Source organism: Eurosta solidaginis, chromosome 2 (genome assembly GCF_040869045.1).
Source record: "Eurosta solidaginis isolate ZX-2024a chromosome 2, ASM4086904v1, whole genome shotgun sequence".
Lineage (NCBI taxonomy): Eukaryota > Metazoa > Arthropoda > Insecta > Diptera > Tephritidae > Eurosta > Eurosta solidaginis.
The window spans coordinates 270,314,774-270,333,063 of NC_090320.1; the positions used below are offsets into that span (position 1 = coordinate 270,314,774).

At 38.4% G+C, this 18,290-nt stretch overlaps 1 protein-coding gene across 2 annotated transcripts in view; it reads left to right on the plus strand.

The window, feature by feature from the left end:
• The window catches only part of LOC137242768 (golgin subfamily A member 6-like protein 22), a 102,939-nt gene that overhangs the window by 73,661 nt on the left and 10,988 nt on the right, over window positions 1-18,290 (plus strand). For both annotated transcript variants that reach the window (XM_067770020.1, XM_067770021.1), the window contains exons 5-6: window positions 6,529-6,675; window positions 6,852-6,963. In XM_067770020.1, the coding sequence (XP_067626121.1) occupies window positions 6,529-6,675; window positions 6,852-6,963 (259 nt within the window). The remainder of the gene's footprint in view (window positions 1-6,528; window positions 6,676-6,851; window positions 6,964-18,290) is intronic.

Below are 18,290 nucleotides of genomic sequence, written 5' to 3' on the forward strand. Positions count from 1 at the left end.
TGTTTTTGCAAAGGGACAAAAGAAAAGACCTTACTTTTTAACCTCTTCTAATTAAGAAACGAATGTTGGAGACCACCCCTATTGATTTTTCATTCATCCTTCTTCATTTGGTTGATACGTCTTTAACCCTTAAATATGCTGAAACTTCACTTTATAAGAGATCACCAGTCTCAAGTGTCCTCGCTACTGCGGAAAAAAAAGATCTTGGAGATATTCTTTGGTTTTTTATGGTCCTTTTCCTCGCGGTTGGAAGTTAAATTTTTTAATTTGCGCTTAACAGTTTAGGAGATGCTGGTCGTTGCGTAACAAGTAACTCCAGCCAACCCTGTTTCGCGGTAACTGACGCCAACAGGGGGCACCAAGAAAGATCAAGCTTCCCCCACCTGCTTCTACGAACCCAGTGGAGATCTTCCCATAACTTGCCCACGTCAGGAAAAACGCTGTAGCTCTTCGCAGCTTAGCTTCATCGTCCAGTTGGAGTATGATAGTTCGTGGAGGCTGCATTTACCGGCTGAACGGTTAAAGTCTGCCGCCATGGTGTAGAGCTAGTGTATTGGCCTATCCATCAAAAATATTGAAGAAAATTTATATAAATGGAATCGATTGTCCCACGGCATCACCTTGGCACCAAAAGTTCGTCCGTCTTAGCAGATAAAGTTTTGGGTCGGCATAAAACATGTATTTAGGTGAGCCAGTTCGTAGAAAAATGAATACACGATACGTTGCCTTCAAATTGGATGGAAAGCCAGACCTTAATCTCCTCGAATATATATCACACCAAAATGATATTATTAGTAGGTATGTATCTCTTACGCATACCTTGGCATAACAATTTGTTGAAGAAAATTCCTCGGAAGAGGATCGTGGCTGATGCTTATTTTTGCGAGAAACTACAATACAATTCTGAATTGAAAATTCTGGAATTCGGTTGACCATTGAAATTTCTTTCCCACCAAAAGAAAGTTATTTCCACCAATAAAAAATTCGGTATTAGATAAAATATCATAATATCAATTTTTGAACGCAAAAATAAATGGTAATTCTATACGACAGCATGACACTGTTAATACGCGTTCAAAAATACCGTATGAGGTGTCAAAAGACTCGTACTGACCTCGACAACAATAACTCGAAGGTGGAAAATAAAAATTTTAGATCGTTCAAAAGATATTAACGAATTCCGAAAAATGACCTCCGGAGTGCTCCGAAACCGAGCGTGGAATCCATAGTATTTTTGCGCATAACACCTTTCGGCATTGGCGGAATTTGGCCGCGCTTGTAAAAAATTACATTGGGTGGGTTCAACACCGGTTTGGAGACCAAAACTACATCCGCGGAAATCACTTATGTTCACAATTTTTCTTGTGGGCACCACAAAATCATCAAAATTACAACAACCACGTGAAAATTTTCAAAATTTCTTTTGCAAATATCCTTTGATATACCCAAAATGTTTTACCTCCGCTTTCGGATTCGCGATCCTGGATCCAAAACGCGTCTTTTGATACCTCTCTTGATATTTTTGGATGTGTATTAAGAGTGTCAGGCTGTTGTATAGAATTACCAAATATATTACAGTTTGTTATATTTTTGTTATGAAAACAACACCATAATAAACAAGTAAGGAAGGCTAAGTTCGGGTGTAACCAAACATAACATACTCAGCTGAGAGCTATGGAGACAAAATAAGGGAAAATCACCATGTAGGAAAATGAACCTAGGGTAACCCTGGAATGTGTTTGTATGACATGTGTATCAAATGAAAGGCATTAAAGAGCATTTTATGAGGGTGTGGGCCATAGTTCTATAGGTGGACGCCATTTATGGATATCGCCATAAAGGTGGATCAGGGTGAACTCTAGAATTTGTTTGCACGATATTGGTATTAAATGAAAGGTGTTTTGAAAGGGCGTGGGCCTTAGTTCTATAGGTGGACGCCTTTTCGAGATATCGCCATAAAGGTGGACCAGGGGTGACTATAATTTGTATGTACGATATTGGTATTAAATGAAAGGTGTTATAGAGTATTTTAAAAGGGAGTGGGCCCTAGTTCTATAGGTGGACGCCTTTTCGAGATATCGCCATAAAGGTGGACCAGGAGTGACTATAATTTGTATGTACGATATTGGTATTAACTGAAAGGTCTTAATGACTATTTTAAAAGGGAGTGGGCCTTAGTTCTATAGGTGGACGCCTTTTCGAGATACCGCCATAAAGGTGGACCAGGGGTGACTATAATTAGTATGTACGATATTGGTATTAAATGAAAGGTGTTAATGAGTATTTTAAAAGGGCGTGGGCCTTAGTTCTATAGGTGGACGCCTTTTCGAGATATCGCCATAAAGGTGGACCAGGGGTGACTATAATTTGTATGTACGATATTGGTATTAAATGAAAGGTGTTATAGAGTATTTTAAAAGGGAGTGGGCCTTAGTTCTATAGGTGGACGCCTTTTCGAGATATCGCCATAAAGGTGGACCAGGAGTGACTATAATTTGTATGTACGATATTGGTATTAAATGAAAGGTGTTAATGAGTATTTTAAAAGGGAGTGGGCCATAGTTCTATGGGTGGACGGCTTTGCGAGATACCGCCGTAAAGGTGGACCAGGGGCGACTCTAGAATTTGTTTGTACGATATTGGTATTAAATGAAAGGTGTTTTGAAAGGGCGTGGGCCTTAGTTCTATAGGTGACGCCTTTTCGAGATATCGCCATAAAGGTGGACCAGGGGTGACTCTAGAATTTGTTTGAAATGAAAGGTGTTTTGAAAGGGCGTGGGCCTTAGTTCTATAGGTGACGCCTTTTCGAGATATCGCCATAAAGGTGGACCAGGGATGACTCTAGAATTTGTTTGTACGATATAAGTATCAAATGAAAGGTGTTATAGAGTATTTTAAAAGGGAGTGGGCCTTAGTTCTATAGGTGGACGCCTTTTCGAGATATCGCCATAAAGGTGGACCAGGGGTGACTATAATTTGTATGTACGATATTGGTATTAAATGAAAGGTGTTAATGAGTATTTTAAAAGGGAGTGGGCCTTAGTTCTATAGGTGGACGCCTTTTCGAGATACCGCCATAAAGGTGGACCAGGGGTGACTCTATAATTTGTTTGTACGATATGGGTACTAAATGAAAGGTGTTTTGAAAGGGCGTGGGCCTTAGTTCTATAGGTGACGCCTTTTCGAGATATCGCCATAAAGGTGGACCAGGGTTGACTCTAGAATTTGTTTGTACGATATAAGTATCAAATGAAAGGTGTTATAGAGTATTTTAAAAGGGAGTGGGCCTTAGTTCTATAGGTGGACGCCTTTTCGAGATATCGCCATAAAGGTGGACCAGGAGTGACTATAATTTGTATGTACGATATTGGTATTAAATGAAAGGTGTTAATGAGTATTTTAAAAGGGCGTGGGCCTTAGTTCTATAGGTGGACGCCCTTTCGAGATATCGCCATAAAGGTGGACAACGGGTGACTCTAGAATTTCGTATTAATGAGGGTTTTAAAAGGGAGTGGTGGTAGTTGTATATGTGAAGGCGTTTTCGAAATATTGACCAAAATGTGCACCAGTTTGACCCAGAACATCATCTGTCGGGTACCGCTAATTTATTTATATCAGTAATACCAGGTACAGTATTCCTACCAAGATTCCAAGGGCTTTTGATTTCGCTTTGGAGAACTTTTTCATTTTCTTCTACTTAATATGGTAGGTGTCACACATTTTACAAAGTTTTTTTCTAAAATTATAGTTTGCGTCAATAAACCAATCCAATTACCATGTTTCATCCCTTTTTTCGTATTTGGTATAGAATTATGGTATTTTTCTTTTTTCGTAATTTTCGATATCGAAAAAGTGGGCGTGGTCATAGTCGGATTTCGGCCATTCTTTACACCAATACAAAGTGAGTTCAGATAAGTACGTGAACTGAGTTTAGTAAATATATATCGATTTTTGCTCAAGTTATCGTGTTAAGGGCCGAGCGGAAGGACATACGTCCGACTGTCTGTAAAAACTGGGCGTGGCTCCAACTGATTTCGCCATTTTTTACAGAAAACAGTTATCGTCATAGAGTCTAATCCCCTACCAAATTTCACAAGGATTGGTAAGTTGTTGACCGACTTATGGCATTGTAAAGATATTAAATTGTTTGTTAAAATTTGACTTTAAAAAAAAAATTTTTTTAAAAGTTGGCGTGGTCGTTCTCCGATTTCGCTAATTTTCATTAAGCATACATATAATAATAGGAGTAACGTTCCTGCCAAATTTCATCATGACATCTTCAACGACTGCCAAATTACGGCTTGCAAAACTTTTAAATTACCTTATTTTAAAAGTGGGCGGTGCCACGCCCATTGTCCAAAATTTTAGTAATTTTCTATTTGGCGTCACAGGTTCAACTAACCTACCAAGTTTCATCGCTTTATTCGTCTTTGTTAATGAATTATCGCACTTTTTCTGTTTTTCGAAATGTTCGATATCGAAAAAGTGGGCGTGGTTACAGTCCGATATCGTTCATTTTAAATAGCGATCTGAGATGAGTGCCCATGAACCTACATACCAAATTTCATCAAGATGCCTCAAAATTTACTCAAGTTATCGTGTTAACGGACAGACGGACGGACGGACATGGCTGAACAAAATTTTTTTCCGATGCTGATGATTTTGATATATGGAAGTCTATATCTATCTCGATTCCTTTATACCTGTACAACCAACCGTTATCCAATCAAAGTTAATATACTCTGTGAGCTCCGCTCAACTGAGTATTAAAAAATAAAAATTTGAGAGCAATGAGAATTAAAAAAATTTTTTAAACGTCATTTCGGCTCTCACCGGTTTTACCTTGTAATATTTATACCATGGCTGAAACTACACGCACGTCATAATTTTAACTCAATTAGCTTTTGCTCTAAATTAGATAATGAATTTATTACACGCTTGATATAGTGAACGCACTTGCGGACGCTTTTATGTTAGACGGGGTCGAGAAGAAAGTTGCAAAAAAACTAGCCTCAAATTTGAGGCATATGTTCAGAGGCTTTGGAAAACTCTTTTCTCATACCTCAAGAAATAGCTAATTTTTTTATACGCGTGTATAGAAGTACATTTGAGGAACGTCCTACCTTAATTATTTTTTTTTTTTTCAAAAACTCCCTTTCTGAGGGGCTTTTTGTAGAACATCCAATCTCTGATTTCCAAAAACACAATAGCTCAGCATAAATGATATAGGAAAATATTCTGAGTTATTCAATCGAGCTATGAGACTGGGTGCTTTTGATTCGAATTTTGACATAGAACGTTTGCGAACTGGCATCACAAGTACGATATTATTCTACTCAGCAATCGCTAGCTCACTTCCAGTTTTGGTTGAGTTGTGATTGGTGACAGTTCCTTGGTGTAAATGAGAGAGAGGCGCCTTTAAGTCAGCTGACACGTACCCCTTCCTTCATTCGATGTGCAAGTACCCGGTCTGCATCTTTCATGCAATATATCCTAGCTCTGCTAAGGAGTCATTGTAATAAGTAATATATATATTATCCACCTGTCAACCCAGTCTCAAAACTTTGATTCCGGTCTGTTTAATGATAGAGGTGCAGAAACATCCGGTGATCTAAATGGATAAGGATTGTCTGAATACTTCACAGAAGGCTTCCAGACCCAATCTGATACTAAGTTTCTTAGGGACATTAGTCCCATGCCAATATTTGCACGTACCAATAAGAGGTGCAGTATTCACATCCGTGTGTGCGCAGTATCCTCCTTCACTAGGCCAGCAGCAGTTGCCAGATAAGTATATCGCTCACAGCGATGTCTTAGATGAAGAATTGCTGTTACAGAATCTCAAGGTAAATTTTTGCGAATATAAAATTGTTTAGGTAGTAGCCTGAATAGTTTTATGTGACATTCGCAATCATATTACACCCCCACCCTGCCATTCGTGAAGATGTCCGCGGTTTTTAGGTATCCATTAAAACATCTTTCAATTAGTGCATGTATTGATATACATATTGCGGAGATATTTATAGATAGATATTTCACTTCACCAAAATGTTAAAGTCTATAAAAAGAAGTGAATGCAACTGCCGCAGTCACAATCCTTGCGGTTGGTCAAAGCATTATGCTCATTCTGCAAATAATGCAGCAGCAATATGCTGCTGTTGTTGTTGTTGTTGTAGCGATAAGGACACTGCCCGAAGGCTTTGGGGAGTGTTATCGATGACCCCCAGCGGGTTAGGGGGCTTGGAATATACCCGCGGTAGGTATGCCTGTCGTAAGAGGCGACTAAAACTCCAAATTGATTCAAGGGATTGTGTAGCGAAACCCTCTCAAGGGGATGCCAGTGCAATATGTAGCTTCTTCAACCCTTTTGTCAACCTCACCTTTCCGTGGCGAATCCTGTGTCATTAACAGCCGAGGCTCTGGCGACCCCAATTCAATTCCGTTTCGAATATTTTCAGTTGCAAATTACACAAATTTATCTGACTTAATATATTGTTTACTTTGTTTTTTTTTCTCTCTCTCTTCTAGCATCGACAACGAAGACTGGCGCGAATGTGAAAAGGAATTGAAACATTTCCTAGAAGAAGAGCGCGCCAAAATGAAAGAACGCTCGCTACGTGTACCCACGCCATTCACTTCGGATAAACAAGATATATTGAATATTGTGCGTGCAAGGTAAGAAAGATTCTAAGCAAAAAAATGTTTATTCTTTGTGGAACCAGTTGGATTGGTGTGATGAGTTAGCCTGGTTTATATTTTTTAACACATTAAGAGAGATCAATAAGATTACTTTGTACTCTCTTGATATATTCTTACTTGCATTCATGTATTTTCCTACTTTTATTTTAAAGGAAAAAGTTCCGTGAAACAGAGCAACGAATTTGTAAGCAGCTCGAGGAAGGCACAAAACCAGCACAAGCAACTAAGGACACAAAGATGGGCAAAGAATTGGCTGAAAAGACGGTGAGTGGTGCATTTTTACACCCAGTTGAGCAGAGCTCACAGAGTATAGTAAGTTTGATTGGATAACGGTTGGTTGTACAGGTATAAAGAAATCGAGATAGATATAGACTTCCATATATCAAAGTCATCAGGATCGAAAAAAAATTTGATTGAGCCATGTCCGTCCGTCCGTCCCCCGGTTAACACGATAACGTGAGTAAATTTTGAGGTATCTTGATGAAATTTCGTATGCAGGTTCCTGAGCACTCATCTCAGATCGCTATTTAAAATGAACGATATCGGACTATAACCACGCCCACTTTTTCGATATCGAAAATTTCGGAAAACAGAAAAAGTGCGATAATTTATTACCAAAGACAGATAAAGCGATGAAACGTGGTAGGTGGGTTGAACTTATGACGAAGAATAGAAAATTAGTAAAATTTTGGCCAATGGGCGTGGCACCGCCCACCTTTAAAAGAAAGTAATTTAAAACTTTTGCAAGCTGTAATTTGGCAGTCGTTGAAGACATCATGATGAAATTTTACAGGAACGTTACTCCTATTACTATATGTATGCTTAATAAAAATTAGCAAAATCGAAAAAGTAAAATTTTAACAAAAAATTTTATATCTTTACAGTATATAAGCAAATTATTTCAACATTCAACTCTAGTAATAATATGGTGCAACAAAATACAAAAATAAAAGAAAATTTCAAAATTGGCGTGGCTCCGCCCTTTTTCTTTTAATTTGTCTATGATACTTTTAATGCCATAAGTCGAACAAAAATTTTCCAATCCTTTTAAAATTTGGTAGGAGCATAGCTTTTATGATGTTAACTGTTTTCTGTGCAAATGGGCGAAATCGGTTGAAGCCACGCCCAGTTTTTATACACAGTCGTCCGTCTGTCCTTCCGCATGGCCCTTAACACGATAACTTGAGCAAAAATCGACATATCTTTACTGAACTTAGTTCACGTACTTATCTGAACTCACTTTGTATTGGTAAAAAAAATGGCCGAAATCCGACTATGACCACGCCCACTTTTTCGATATCGAAATCACGAAAAATGAAAAAAATGCCATAATTCTATACCAAATACGAAAAAAGGGATGAAACATGGTAATTGGATTGGTTTATTGACGCGAAATATAACTTTAGAAAAAACTTTGTAAAATGGTTGTGACACCCACCATATTAAGTAGAAGAAAATGAAAAAGTTCTGCAGTGCGAAATAAAAAACCCTTGAAATCTTGGCAGATATTACATATATAAATAAATTAGCGGTATCCAACAGATGATGTTCTGGGTCAACCTGGTCCACATTTTCATCTGGAAAACGCCTTCACATATACAACTACCACCACTCCCTTTTAAAACCCTCATTAATACCTTTAATGTGATACCCATATCGTACAAACATATTCTAGAGTCACCCCTGGTCCACCTTTATGGCGATATCTCTAAAAGGCGTCCACCTATAGAACTAAGCACCACGTCGTTTTAAACTACTCATTAACGCCTTTCGTTTGATACCCATATCGTACAAACATATTCTAGAGTCACCCCTGGTCCACCTTTCATTTGATACCGATAACGTACAAACAAAGTCTAAGTTGCGATACCTCGAAAAGGCGTCCACCTATAAAACTAAGGCTCACTGCCTTTTAAAATACTCATTAACACCTTTCTTTTGATACCCATGTTGTACAAACAAATTCTAGAGTCACCACCACTCCCTTTTAAAACCCTCATTAATACCTTTAATTTGATACCCATATCGTACAAACAAATTCTAGGGTCACCCCTGGTCCACCTTTATGGCGATATCTCGAAAAGGCGTCCACCTATAGAACTAAGGCCCACACCCTTTTAAAATTCTCATTAACACCTTTCATTTGATAACCATATCGTACACAAAAGTTCTAGAGTCACCCCTGGTCCACCTTTATGGCGATATCTCGAAACGGCGTCCACCTATAGAAATATGTCCCACTCCCTCATAAAATACTCTTTAGTGCCTTTCAATTGATAGACATGTCATACAAACACATTCCAGGGTTTCCCTCGGTTCATTTTCCTACATGGTGATTTTCCCTTATTTTGTCTCCATAGCTCTCAACTGAGTATGTAATGTTCGGTTACACCCGAACTTAACCTTCCTTACTTGTTTTTTTTTTTTTTTGTTTTTTTTTTACGAGGTGTAGAACATTTTGCGTATCATTCTGTATTGCGATTGATAGCTTAGAGTCTAATTTTCATTTATAATTTTAATAGTTCCTTTACGATTCAAATCATAAGCAAAGCAAGTTTTAAAATTAGAAAAATGGTCGCTCCAACAATTTTTGCAGTGTGGATTTAACGATATATGTACATATGTATGTGAGCTGAGGAAATTTGAAAATTCCTCCATAATTTGAAATTTATAAATGAAAGCAGTTATGTTTATAATAAAACTGGTAAAATTAGTCGTTGTTTATGTGATTGGTACCTTTTTTTATTTGTAAACTGATACATATCTTTATAGGCTCACGGCAGCACTGCCAACAAGTCTGAAAAGGGTTTCGTTTTCCCACGATTGTATACGAAACGTGCAATAGTACGTTTTTCTACTACTACTTCCTCAAATGCTACTACTTTAAGAATACTTTTTTAAATACTTTTATGTATGTATATATTGCAAAATGAATCGGCTTGCATATAATTAAATGTATGTGAAGGCCCAATGAATGTCAATAATGCGCTGCTTAACATAAAGTCGACTTCAGTCTATGGTTATTCCGTTTTTCGTATTTCTTGCCAAAAAATTTATGTTTTTATCTTCGTACTATTGCAACACTGTTTGGGAATTGGTTTTCGAGGTTGAGAGAGAATATTTTCATTTCAGTTTTTTAGTGTTTCCGCGACCTTTTTGCGATGAATATCGTTTGAGAAAAAGCGTACTATATCTCCAATGTATTTTTTTTACTCCCCTAACACCCCAAAACACACAAACGTCTCATCTAGCACTCGCTGGCACTGAAACTGATTTAGGAGCCGAAAATAGGCCCATCCCTGCCTTAGACGAACTTATCTTGGTATCTTAAGGCCGCGACACAATGCAATTTTTCATATATGTATATAGATACATTTAACGCAAGCTTATGCATTCCAGTAACATCGCCACAATCAACCAAAATTTTGCATTTGTAAATATGAAGGAACATTAGACTTGTCAATTGAAGTTTATTTCGTCTTGCCCATTCACATACAAATTTTAAAAAGCACTGTTATAAAAATTCTCCCTATACAACAAAAATACTTGCTCACATATTTTGTGTCGTATTCATTTGTTATATTGCAGTTTTTAATTGCGAAAAATGTTAGAAAACTTGCCAAGGAGTGGGAAAAATAATTTCGCTTGCCAAGCATGTCAGCACCCTTAGCCAAGTCAAATATCAAATTCTTCTTCTTATGCTTTGCTTGCAACAAAAATTGCAAGTTGGCTACCTTTTCGTGTCAGATGGTGCCAGTGTCGCTCAATCTACCATTCTCCATAAAAATACGTGCAATCTACTCATAATGCACAAGCTTGTGTTAAACTCATCTATATGAATAACTGCTTACGTGGCTTTTAGCTCCTTTTAACAATGGTATTCTCTGACATTTGCGTTCGACGTTTGCGTTTGCTACGTTATGTGAAACAAAAAGACGAAAGCAATAGTCAAATGATATATTGTCATTGTTTAACATATAGATAATGTTGTTAAGCAAAATCTCGCAACACGCTAAATATTTTGCCAACTTTCTTCTGCTCGTACACATTAAGGCTGCGAACTGACCGAACATTCCTTAGATAAAACTATTCTTGGAACAAAAATTGTTGGATTTCCAGGATAATACTCCACTAAGGCGATTATATATGTGTAAATAAGGCAGGGAGGTCTGTAACGAGTGTCTGTTATGAAGCCAGAATATCACTTTAATCCTAACTCGAAATAGGTTGTTTTGTCAAATTGCCACAGATATGTTACCCTCATGTTGCACCCTAAAATTCCAACTTTTGAAGAAGGTCACCCATCGCAATGCAAAATGGATCTCTTTGTAGGCCATTACACCGTTTTTGTTATTCAGTGCAAAATATTCCACAGGAGAGCTGAGAAGACCCAACACTGTTATCAGAAAAGAAAACGCCATAATTTTTTTTTTAATTCTAAGGCGCGATAACCTCCGAAGAGATCTAAGGCCGAGCTTCTCTTCCAATTTGCGTCGTGCTCCCTACAAATTGGCCGGACGGGACCTACATGTTTTATGCCGACTCCGAACGGCATCTGCAAGGCAGATGAGTTTTCACTGAGAGCTATTCATGGCAGAAATACACCCGGAGCGCTTACCAAACACTGCCGAGGGGCGACTCCGCTTAGAAAAAAATTCTTCTAATTGAAAAACCTTATTTCTAAAATTTTGATGTTGCTTTGTCCGGGGTGCGAACCCAGGGCATACGGTGTGGTAGGCGGAGCACGCTACCATCACACCACGGCGGCCACCATAAACGCCATAAACCATACGTAAATTCCACAAACTGGCAAATTTTGAACCCAGAAACGAGCCGTTACATTTTTAACGGCTTTCGGTACATTGAACCTGAGTCCGGTGTCAGAATTGGTTGTGGTTTGCGATATATTTGTATCTGAAAGTGGTAAAAATAGCTGTATTCACTTTTTCGTCACAAAAACTTTGTATACCTTTCATTAAAATGAAATGATATATCGTCACCCGCTTGCCAAAAGCATGAATGTACCAAAATGAAAATGTTAGGAAATCGAGTTTCACAGTTTATTGCTCCCATAAAATTAGAAGTATTAGATTTTAGTGTAAAAATGTATCACTAAATTATACTCACAATATGCTCTTTCAACTGAGCTAACTGCTTTTGCTCGCATCCCTTTTATTCTCCGAGATTCAGCACTTTCATTTTTCTGGCACAACAAAAGTTTTAAAAACTGATCTATTTTTTTAACACGGCTATAAAAAAAAAATTCAAAGTAGTCGAATCACGTAATGCGGCTCATGTTTTTTGTGCCATTTTATGCGCTGAGTCCGAATACGCTATAAGAATTGGCCCAGCTGGTCATGGTATGGCCTTAACTTCAAAAGATGTAAAAAAATTTCTGCAGGCCAATTCCGGTTCAGAGCATCACAATACTTGGGAAAATATCCGCGGCTGTGACTCACAGAAAGTATGAAAATGAAAAAAGTTACACACTAAATTAAATTTCATATACACTAATGTGTTTTTATCTAAAATATTATTGCAAACTTAGAACTAGTTCTCATTTTCGGAATCAGAATCTTCTGAAATGTTGTGTTCGGGTAAAGCGTCACGAACATCACTATTGCCCTTCAGATTTTTATAAAAATAATGATATTCTTTTAGTATAACCAGTTTTTCTCTCCTTTTCTGAAGTGATTAAATGAAAAAAATTTCAAACAAAAATTTATTCAAATATAAAAACATTTTTTTTCACTTAAAGGGCGCACAGAACAAGTTTTCCCTTCTCTTACACCGCAGCTCCTTACTTGTTTCTTACTACACAAAAACATATTGATTGCTTAGGCCCACTTGCAAAATGGCAATTTATATTTTTAAATCAGCGCTAGCTTCTTATGAGGGGTTAAACACATATATTTTTGACATATTGTAAATTTAAATAAAAAGTGGCCCTTAGACCGACCCACTTAAGGAACGAAAAATTAAGTTTTTAACTCAGACTTAACTTCCCATGACGGGTCAAACTCATAAATTTTAAAAAAAATGTTGAAATTTACTCTAAGCTAAAAAAAACTTGCCGTTCTGCAAGTGGGCCTTGGAGTATAAAGGCCCAAACACATTCAACTTTTGCGTCATTTTGGCACGTACGCTGCGTCAATAACTGACTTTGAATATACACGTCTCCAACGCATAAGGAATTCAAAAACTTATGTTTCGCTGGCATTGTCAGTCAATTTCCTTGCAGTCTTCTAATTTTGCTCGATTTTATTTTATTTTTAATTATTAATCGGGTTCAATTTACAAAAATATTTTCTTTTTTAAATTAAAAGGTTTGTTATTTACATTTTTGAATGAAGACAAATCGAAATTTGGGTTTTCTTTTTGCGTTCATTGTGGCAGGAAAATGTTCAACGTGCGCTCTTTTAAAAAGACGCAAGCGCCAAAACGATGCAAAAATCGAATGTGTTTGGGCCTTAAACCTGCTAACCGACATGTAACATGATTTGAGATGACAGATAAAAGATTTTTTGAATTTTTCATGGAAAGCGTAGGAAGTAAACTCGTGATATAGTTATATTAATTTGTGTGTGATCATTATTTGGTATTACTGCTTTGCCTGGTTGAAGCATGAGCTCCTCTGCTCTATCAAACTACATCAAATATTCAAAAATGGTACTTAGCCACGACATAAACGATTTAGAATTTAAAAGTACAACTATTTTTTTGAAAATGTAGTTTTATATTGCAGCAGCTTCTTAGCAAAATATGGGCGGACGACTGCATGCCCGACGATTGGAATCTAAGTGTTCTTTGTCCAGTCCACAAGAAGGGGGATACTGCAAAATGCACCAACTATCGTGGAATCAGCCTTCTTAATATCGCATATAAGGTCCTTTCAAGTGTATTGTGCGAAAGATTGAAGCCCACCGTGAACCGGCTGATTGGACCTTATCAGTGCGGCCTCAGACCTGATAAATCTACCATCGACCAGATTTTCACAATGCGCCAAATCTTGGAAGAAACCCGTGAAAAGAGAATCGACACACATCACCTCTTCGTCTACTTTAAAGCCGCCTTCGACAGCACGAAAAGGAGCTGCCTATATGCCGCTATGTCTGAATTTGGTTTCCCCTCAAAACTTATACGGCTGTGCCAAATGACGTTGAGCAACACCATCGGCTCAGTCAGAATTGGAAAGGACCTCTCCGAGCCGTTCGAAACTAAACGAGGTGTCATACAGGGTGACCCCCTGTCGTGCGATTTCTTTAATTTGATGCTGGACAAAATTATGCTAGCTGCAGAACTTAACCGCACTGGAACAGTGTTCTATAAAAGCGTGCAATTACTGGCATATGCTGATGACATTGATATCATCGGCCTAAACACCCGCGCTGTTAGTTCTGCTTACTCCAAGCTGGAAAAAGAAGCGGTAAAGATGGGTTTGATGGTGAATGAGGACAAAACGAAGTACCTGCTGTCATCGAGCAAAGAGTCAACGCATACGCGCCTTGGCCAACACGCTACTGTTGGCGATCATAATTTCGGAATAGTAAAAGAATTCGTTTATTTGGGAACCAGCATCAACACTAGCAAGAACATCAGCACTCAAATCAGCGAAGAATCAATCTTGCCAATAAATGCTACTTTGGACTAGGTAGCCAATTGAAAAGTAAAGTCCTCTTTCGGCGAACGAAAATCATACTCTACAAGTCACTTATCGTACCCGTCCTGTTATATGGGCAGAAGCATGGACCATGACAACAGCAAATGAAGCGGCTTTGTGAGTGTTCGAGAGAAAAGTTCTTCGAAAGATTTATCGACCTCTACGCGTTGGCGATGGCGAGTACCGAAGAAGATTTAATGATGAGCTGTATGAGCTATACGCAGACATCAACATAGTCCAGCGAATTAAAACGCAGCGGCTGCGCTGGCTAGGCCATGTTATGCGAATGAAAGATGATGCTCCGGCCAAGAAAGTGTTTTTTTATCGGAACCCGCCTATGGAAGCAGAGCGTTGGAAGGACCAGGTAGAAAACGATTTAAACTCCCTTGGTGTGACCAATTGGCGCCGTTTGGCGGTGCGAAGGAGTGACTGGCGCGCCTTGTTGGACGGCCATAACCGTTTAGACGGTTAAGCGCCAATTAAGTAAGTTTTATATTTTGGGAGGTTCCTTTGGCGGTTTGAGGTATTATTATTTGACCTGTATTAGGATTAACGATATTTTCTCCATACAAAATGTTTTTAAAAATTCGTTGTCTACTTTTAGGCTAAATTTAATAAATGCATAGGATGTCATTCTTTATGTAAGAATATCTCAAAAACAAGAACCAAAATGAAAAATCTGATTCTTCACTCAGCTCAAGCGAACTGAAGACCGTTTTTCGGACTGCAACGCAGATAAACGTAGAATCTCGTGATTGGAAATGCCCAATAGATTAGAAGATAATGACCTTTACCACAGTCGTGAAGTTACCATGAAAGTATTAGTAAACTTCTGGTTTTCCATCTTCGTTTATCTATGGGTTTAAGAGCGCTAATTCTGATTACGAAATCGCAGATTTATTTGCTGAATTTTTTAAATCTACCTACTCATCCCATTGTGTTCTTTCGGATTTTTGTCCTTATAACTTAAAAAGTTCGAATACTATTTTAAACCCGTTCATTGATAATGATACTGCTCTTCATTGTCTTCTTGCTTTGAAACCGATATTTTCCCCCGGCCCAGATGGAGTTCCCAGTTGTGTGCTTAAGTATGTGCTGTAAACTTATCTGTTAATTATTCAAACAATCTCTGGAAACCGCGTTAGTCCGATCTATTTAGAAGCAATCGTTTATCATACCTTTGCATAAAAAGGATAGAAGGTCTAATATAGAGAACTACCGGGGCATAGCTAAACTCTCAGCTATTCCTAAAACTTTTGAACAGATTATTACATGCCAACTTCAGCATATGTGTAGTTCTTTAATATCTGCTTATCAGCACGGTTTTGAACGTCGGAGATCAACAACAACCAACTTGCTCGAATTTATGTCCATAATTATGGATGGTTTTTTTGATTGTACACCAACGGATGTCATTTCACTGACTTTAGTAAAGCATTCGACTCTGTTAATCATGAGCTTTTACATCTCAAACTTGATATTCTGGGTTTCCTAGGCGTCTTTTGATTTGAATAGCAAGTTATCTCGAAAACAGAACTACGAGTTTTGTTCAAAAACAATTGTTCAAAATCGATTAAACAGAGATTACGGTATGCCCCAGGGTAGTCATTTGGGTCCCTTACTTTTTACTTTGTTCATTAATGACTTACCACAAGTTATCTTATACTTTAGAATTTTAATGTATGCTGATGACGTAAAACTTTTGTCACACATATTTTCCCTCAGGTTCATCCAGTTTTGACCGACTTCAGGCCGATCTTGACTGTTTTCAAAGTTGGTGTTCAGCAAATTTACTTTTTTTGAATTGCACTAAATGCAACCAAATGACATTTCATCGTGTGAAACCCTTTCTGGCATTTTATATTGTAACGAATTTGCTTGCAAATCCTCTTATTTGCAATCCTCTGCTAAGTTCGAATCACTAAACTGTTGAATAAATAACTCCAATTTGTAATAATGCAAAATGGCCTTTATTAAAGTACTTCACAATACACTCAAACTGTGCAACGAATAGCTTGCTTAATAACCACACTGATTGATAGCTCAATGAAACTCTACTATTCAAAATAATACTGCTATTGCTCGCTAGATATCGTCTTAATCGCAACTGCTTGACAACTCAAATCAAACTGAATTACTTCTTACTCGCCTGCACCGCTTTTATAGTTTACGCTGCATACTTCTAGGCTCTTCGATTTCCAGAAGTTACTAGTTGTTTCGGCTACAAAATCGCCAGCCACAACTACGTGCACAAATTATTGCCCTCTCTTGTGACCACTGAGATGAGATATATGCATGTGTTTGTGCATTGCCGCTCCGCTGCTCGTATACGTACATATGTGTAGACGCAATTATTTATTCGTTTATGTAAACACATAAAGATTGAATTATTGATGTGAATGTTTGTAGTTTACAGTCTCTCGCGCGCACATAGCCGTATAAGTAAATGCATCTGTGTGTGACATCTCTCTGGGCTGCCTTATATATGTGTATACTTGATTTGATTATTAACGTAAATACTGCTTGGCATGGCCTTAGCATCGCCTTAGTGATGGGATAACTTAGGGGTGGTAATATCCGTGACACTGCCCTCCACCTAAGTCTGATCGTCCCGATCAGACAAATCTCTCGATCTAAACGTTGCCAGCCTTTCCAAATGGACCACTTTCATTTTGGTTCGTGGTTTACCGATGGTTTGTATGCGGTACACTACATCGTTGATCCGTTTTACAACTTTGTATGGGCCTTCCCAATTACACTGCAATTTCGGGGACAAACCTTTTTTACGTTGTGGGTTGTATAACAGACCCAAATCTCCTTCCTGAAAACCTTCTGAATTAATTGCTTTATCGTATCTGGCTTTCATCTTTTCACTCATAATCTTTGTTCGTTGCCTTATCAGATCATGTATTTCTCTTAGCTCTTCTTCCAAATCACTAGTGGATTTCCTGACATTTCTCTCCGCATTGGCATCTATCCCAAACTTCAAATCAGCTGGCAGTCTAAGGTCATTGCCAAAAATTACTTTTGCAGGGGTTTGGCCCGTTGTCTCATGCACTGCTGATCGGTAAGCCATCAAGAATAATGGTATGCGGGTATCCCATTCTTTATATTACTTGTCTACTACTTTCCTTAAGTGCTCCTCTAATGTTCTATTGAATCGTTCTACCATACCATCGGATTGAGGATGCAATGCAGTTGTCCGTGTTTTTCGAATGCCCAATGACTTACACATTTCCTGGAACACAGCTGATTCGAAATTCCTGCCTTGGTCAGAATGTAACTCCATTGGTACACCATACCTTGCAACCCATTCGTTTTTAACCACTTCTGCTACTGTTTCTGCTTCTTGGTTTGGGATTGGGTATACCTCTGGCCATTTACTGAAATAATCCATAACCACCAGTACGTATTTGTTTCCGCGGTTACTAGTAGGAAATGGACCTGCGACATCCATGGCGATTCTTTCAAATGGCGCACCTGAGTTATATTGCTTCATCTGGCCATGACTTCGTGTTCTGGGCCCTTTCGCTCTGCTGCAAACCTCGCAGTTCGCAATCCACTCAGTGACCGACTGACGGCAACCAACCCAATAGAATCTCTGTTTAATCTTCTCGAGCGTCTTCGTGATTCCAAGATGACCTCCGCTTGGACCATTATGCAGCTCGCTGAGTACGTCAGGAATCCTCTTTCTGGGAACAACTATCAGTTTATTCTTGTATTTACCATCCTCACTCTCCCATACTCGATGAAGGCAACCGGATATCAATTCTAAACTGTTCCACTGTGCCCAATATGACTTCGCAATGGGACTCTCTGCTGACATCTCTTCTCTGTTTGGTCTTTCATTTCGTTCGAGCCCTTGCATAACACGTGACAGATCTGCATCTTCTAGCTGGCACTTTCTTAGCTGTTCCTTGTCCCATTCATC